At 64.1% G+C, this 6,033-nt stretch overlaps 1 protein-coding gene across 1 annotated transcript in view; it reads right to left on the bottom strand.

Moving 5' to 3' along the window:
* Positions 1-6,033, bottom strand: part of TNRC18 (trinucleotide repeat containing 18) — a 90,596-nt gene that overhangs the window by 55,458 nt on the left and 29,105 nt on the right. The window contains exons 6-9 of the mRNA XM_023532763.1: positions 2,934-3,036; positions 2,414-2,619; positions 1,897-2,043; positions 1,131-1,321 (exon numbers count right to left, since the gene is read on the bottom strand). Of these exons, the coding sequence (XP_023388531.1) occupies positions 1,131-1,321; positions 1,897-2,043; positions 2,414-2,619; positions 2,934-3,036 (647 nt within the window). The remainder of the gene's footprint in view (positions 1-1,130; positions 1,322-1,896; positions 2,044-2,413; positions 2,620-2,933; positions 3,037-6,033) is intronic.

Genomic DNA, 6,033 nt, shown 5'->3' on the forward strand with positions numbered 1-6,033 from the left:
CCCCGGCCTGAGGTGGACATTCCATCACAGTGCGCGTGTAACAAGCACAGCATTCCCCGTGGAACCCCAGCAGCTGGGGCTGGGGGGTTCCAGTCCTGACCCTGGGTCCACTGGGACCCTCACAGTCAGGGCAGGGGGGCCAGGGCAGAGGCGAGAGGGTCCTGAGATCGCAGGAGCCGCCCTGCTCCCAGCACCTTCGCGGCATCAGCATGACAACCTGCACGGAGAACTCACTACCTGCCTCGCCCCATCCGGGTCTCAAGACCACGTCGAGGTGGGCAGGGGCTGTCTCTTCCTGTCTCAGGTGACTTCTGAGGAAATGGGAGGGAGCCGGCTCGAGGACAGCCAGTGCTCGCGGGAGCCAGGCAGTCCACACACAAAACACACGGAGAAGTGCAGCGCGTTCCAGCCACCCTCACAGTCACCCCACCGGATGCCGGGCTCACGACGAGCCCCTCCCTCTCCCAGAGAAAGACACTCTGCACAGAGAGGGGAAGTCACTTGCTCAAGGGCACACAGCCAGCTATAACAGCGAAGGTTCAAACCCTCGGCACTGTTCGCTGCACGAGCCACCTCTGCCGACTCCTCCTGCGTGGCTGCTGTGGGACACGGGAGGGACGAGGCCAAGCTGAGGGCAGCGGTCCCAGAATGCCTTCACGGAGGCAGGAGGGCGGTGCACTCTGGGGAGCCTACCCACGCTGGGGGACACCTCGTGCCTCCACTTATGGGGTCAGACAACGCGGGCAGCAGAGACCATCCCCAGCCTAAGCGGGGAGCCCAGGGCCATCGAGTGGGCAGTCGGGCCAGGCCAGGCACAGGACACAGCATGAGCTCCCTGGGGTCCCTGGCTGTCCCATCCAAACTCCCCTGATTCACAAGGCCACCCCGCCTGCCTCCGTTTCCACACTGCTCCCTGTGCCCACCCCTGCCAGGCTCTGTCCACCTCTGGGCCTTGCTCACACTGTCCCCTCTGCCCAGAGAGCTCCTTCAGGGACCAGCACTGGCCACCAGGCTCTCGTCTCTTTTCCCTCACCGTCCACAACTGCTGAGAGTTTCTGCTGGCTGACTCGTGGGCCGCGACAGGAGGGGTCCCCGGCGCCCCGCGGCCCGCGAGCGCCCGCCCCACTCACCACGAGCTGGGCGCTCCTCTGCAGCTCCAGGGCCTGGGCCGCCTGCTGCTGCAGGTACAGGAGCTCCTGCTGCCGCAGGAAGTGCTGCTGGGAAAAGAGCTGGAGCTGCTGGGCGTGGTGCAGGGGGCTGCGGCCCGGCGGGTACAGGGCGGGCCAGAGGGGCGGCACCGCGGCCCGCTCCATCAGCTCCGCTGCGGGCGAGACCGGCGGACCGTGAGGCTGCGTGCACCGCCGGACACGTCGCCCCACTGCCCAGACGGGGAAGCTGAGGCCACAGAAAGGACACTCGCGCGGCGGGGCTGGGCTTGGCTGGGCTCCTGGCTGCCCCACCCCCTGCCACGGGCGGCCACGTCCCAGGCCCGGGGCAGCACGGGCCCTGTCTGCGGCCACCCGGGATGTCCCCAAGGCCTCGCAGCTGCAGTGTGCCAACACAGGGTCTCCCAACTCCTCCCCCACAACACCCGCTGGTCTGCAAAGGAGATTCCTGAGGGATGGGGACGCCAAGGCCGAGGGTCTGCGCCCCATCACAGCGGTCCTCCCTTGTTCTGCGAATGTTTTCTGGGTCGGAGCTCATCACGCCAAGAACCCCTGTGGCTTTATCGTATGTGGACACCGCATCCTGATGTCTGTTCTCTCTGAACACCTCTACCTGCCAAATGTCTTGCTGGGTGGACCCCCTCCTAGCAGGAGACCCCTGGCACTTATGAGAGTCTCACTGGGCGAGGCTACTGAACCCCTTGCCTCTCACCACACGGCTACCACTTACCAAAGTGAGGCAGGTGGTCACTGGGAATGACTACCAGCTGGCCTGACTGCGGGTCCCTGACGAACTGGTAGGCTGACGGCAGGGAGCCGCCAAGGCCAGGCGGGAAGGCCGGGGCCATGCCCTGGTGCAGAGAGGGGGGACCCAAGCCTAGGAAAGACCCCGGCTAAAGTCAGTGCTGGAGACTCCAGGCCCAGCTCCTACCCTGCCGGCTCCCCAGCCCCCCACACCTCCTAGGGCCTCTGTGCAGGAAGCCGAGGGGTGAGCAAGCCCGCAGCCACCCACCTCCGAGTATCACCCCCAAACAGGCTCAGCAGAAAAACTCCACGAGGAGGTGTCAAAATAATCACCCTCCTCGGACAAGTCAGGGAGAGAGCGTGGCAGGGCCGCCAAGTGTCATGCAGGCTCTCCTCTGCCACGGCCTGTCCCTCCTGGCACCCGTCCCCGGCACTGAGCTCCCCAAGAGCCACGTGGAGCCTGCTCTATCCCCACCCTCCATCACCCCATCCCCCACACTCACTGTAGGGGTGTCCGGCGAGCCACATGGACGTGCTCCCTGAGCGGGGCAGCCAGGGGTGAGTGGCTAGGTGAGCCGCGGGGTCGGCGGACCAGCGACCTGAGCCAGCCAGTGCTGGGCCCCCGGTCACCATGAGGTTGGGGTTCAGGCCGTTAGCAGCACAGCTGGTGGGGTGCAGGCGGGCCAGGTCGGCCAGCTCCTTACTTTCTCTGGAAGGGAACAGAGGTATCACCAACAGCCCAACAGCCCTGGGGATGTCACCCCAAGTGATCTGTGAACCACCAGGATGCTGTCAGGACCGCAGGTGTCCGGAGCACAAGGGGGTGTGCTCAGCTCAGAGGAGCTGCCCCGAGGGGAGGGGCTGTGGGGTCCCCAGCCCAGGATCAGAGTCTCAGGCTAGGGCAGCTCCTGTTCGGCATCATGGCCCCTATGGTCAGAGGCTATGCCATCTAGGCTCATCCTAGTGGCCCACTGGAGGGGGGGCTCCCAGACTCCCAGGCGCCCGCTTCCTCCAAGCCCTCACCTGAGCAGCTTCTCCTGGTCCCGGTCCAGCCTCGCCCCCAGGAGCCGCTCCTCCCGGTGCCGGGCCCGCTCGTCCCCACAGTCCTCGTCGGCCCGGCTGTGCCCTGCGGGGAACATGCAGTGAGCCCCAACTCAGGGCCCCCCACGAGGCCTCCAGGTCTGCGTGGCTCCTCCCCCCCGGGAAGGCTTCCCCTCGCAGTGCACCCTCCCAACCCCACCCAGGGTCTTCTGTGGTGGAAGCCTCCCTCCGACACCCCCAGAGGGCCCCCTGCACCTCGCACAGGTGACGGGACTTCAGACTGACATCAGAAAACCAATCGCGTGATAATCTGGTATGAGGCCACAGGTCGGGGTAGGGGGGCTGGGAAACCACAACCCCCAAAAATGGCCACCAGTCAGAAGCACAGCCAGACCCCGGTCACGGCCCTCAGCCGCCACACTGAGGTCCCACCGCGGCTGTCTGCCACACACACGTGGCTGATCTTTTTAAAACCAAGACAGAAAAGTAAAATCGGGAACACTTCACGTGGGGTGAGTGAAAGACGTAGGAGCTGCTGCCCAGCGCACTCGTCCCTGCCCTGGTGCCCAGCAGGCACCCCCCAACCTGGAGCTGGTCCAGCTGCACCTACTGCCCACTGCCCCAGTGGAGAAGGCAGGTCCCCAGTCCAGCCTGGTACACGGGGAGGGGTGGAGGGGACGGGCGCCCCTGGAGGGCCCTCACCATCGTCCCTCCTCGCCTGCCACCACCTTCCCCTGCCCCAGCCACCCCCCCCACGTTTTCTACACCATAAGCCACAAATCAGCGCACATGTGGCAGCCCCAGGCAGGCCAGGGCACGGGAGGCAGCGGTCACTGGCAGCGGAGGCCGTAGTGAGCAGCTGAGACTTGTCTTAAAGCAGAAACCGGCTGAGGCTGGTGTCTTCCCACCCACCTGGAGTTGTGGGTGGCAGGGCCCCACCAACAGAGCACAGCCACCTGCCATGAGGACCCTGCAAACCTTGAGCAGCCTTGGTCTCCAAGACCCAGCCGTCTCGGGAGGTGCACTGAGAGGCCGCCCCAGCCCACAGCCCCCAGCCCCCAGCCCCCAGCCCCAACAGCACTGCCCTGCTGGAGACAAAGCTCCCGGGCCACCAGACACCCCACATCCGTGCCCCTCGTAGGCAAGGATTCCATTCACAATGCTATCATGGGGCGTCCCTCGTTTCTCCCTTCCTGCACCCCCAAAGAACAGAGCCCCCAGGACAGGCTTCAGGAAGGTAGGAACCCGCCAGTCCCAGAACAAAGAGGCTCCGGGCGAGGTGCAGCGATGCGCCCAGTGGACCAAGCACGCAAGGAGACAGCCAGGCAGCCTAGCGTCGGGGAGGAGCGTGTCCCTAGAGGCAACTGGACACCTGGGAGGGCCTGGAGGCTGGCCTGAGTGTTCTGGGGAGTTCTCGGCCCAAGACGACAGGGAAGCACAGTGCGAGTCACAGCAGAGGAAAGCCAGCGAGCTGGGGCAGGCGTGAGGACAGGCGAGGGAGGTGTCCTCCATCTTCCTCACCTGCCCCCAGAGGACGCAGAGTGGCGTCACTGGCCACCTGCCAAGTCGCCGCGTGCAGACCTCGGTCAGCAAAGGCGCTGAGCGGACACTCCATCTACGCCAGTGCGAGGTCACCACACTGTTCCCAGCACACGGGAGGCAGGCAGGCGAGGAAGCAAAGGGAGGGCACTGCCGCCCAGTTTAGGGGAGACGCAGCTGGGGTGCCCCCCACCTCTGACATCGCTGTGGTTCCCACGCTCCTGGTCTGCAGGGCCGTGAGAGTGACAGCTGCTCCCTCCCAGGCTGCCGAGAGACGGTGACCATTCTACGTGAAGGCAGAGCATTTTCTGAGGGGCGACGACAGCGTTCCCCCGAGGCTACCTGTGCCTGTCTGCTGGGCACAGGGTGCTGTTGTTTGGGGCGCACAGGTGTAGACAACACCTGTCCTCAGTCCACCTCAGGGTCCAAGAACTGCCCGAAGCCAGACCAGACCCCAAGAGCTCGGGGGTCTATCCCCAGCAGCACCTGGGCTCACGGGCACTATCAGAGCCTTTAAGATCTGTCTGAGCCTCTTTACCACCCTGACTGTGAGTGAAGAAAAAGCAGGCCTGCTGATGAAGTGCCTACTATGCGCCTGTCAGCCCACCTGGCATCAAGGGCGCTACTACCACCATGTGAAACTGGTGCCCCCAGGGCTTACGCCTCTTGGTCAAGGTCACACAGCTTCAAGAGGCAGAGGGCTTGCTCTGCAAAGCAAGAAATGGAAAGACAGAAAGAGACCAGGAGACTCAGGGTTGATGACTCCCATAGTAGGCTGGGTACCCCCAACTCCTCGCCTCCCTCGAAGGCGTCCAGACTGGGGAGAAACCACCACCTCGTCCGAGAATTCAGTTTTAAGGAGAGGAAGAATCCAGCTACCTACTTTCCAACCATCAGCTGCCACAGAGAAAGGCAGCTTTAGACTAATCCCTGAAAGCCTCATCCCAAACCTGTCACATCCTCCCTCTCTCTCCACGCACACACACTCCCTGTCACGCACTCGTACACATATTCTCTTACACACACTCACGCACACACTTTCATCATGGCTACAGGTCCCTTAGGCACGGACAGGCACTCTGGGCTCCAGCATGAGCTCTGGGGACTGTGGCCCCCAACAGGGACGCCACGTTGTGTCACCTGAGCATTCTTTAAAGGAAGGGACCCTAAGAGATCTTTTGCTTCCCAGAGGGGGTCCGTGGCCCCAACCTCTGACCCACCAAACCAGCCATCTCCAGCCATGGGCTAGTGCCCACTCCTCCAATCCCAGACTAAGGCAGCGCCTGGTGCCAGTCCCCCGGGGTCAGAGGGTGGGCTTCCCCGGCTGGGAGGAGGGGCTCCACATGGAACAATGGGCTCGATCAGTAGTCATTCGACAAACATCCCCTAAGCATCACTCGCGCCGGACGTTGGTCCTCAGTGTGAGTGCAGGGGGCTGTGAGGCCCAAGGCGGCTAGGCCCTTCCCCAGCTCGTCCTGGGGAGCGGGACTGAGACTGCAGGTCTAGGAGGCAGCTGTGACAGGACACAGCAGTGGCTGCTCAT

The sequence above is a fragment of the Pteropus vampyrus genome, unplaced genomic scaffold (genome assembly GCF_000151845.1).
Source record: "Pteropus vampyrus isolate Shadow unplaced genomic scaffold, Pvam_2.0 Scaffold90, whole genome shotgun sequence".
In the NCBI taxonomy this organism is placed as follows: Eukaryota; Metazoa; Chordata; class Mammalia; order Chiroptera; family Pteropodidae; genus Pteropus; species Pteropus vampyrus.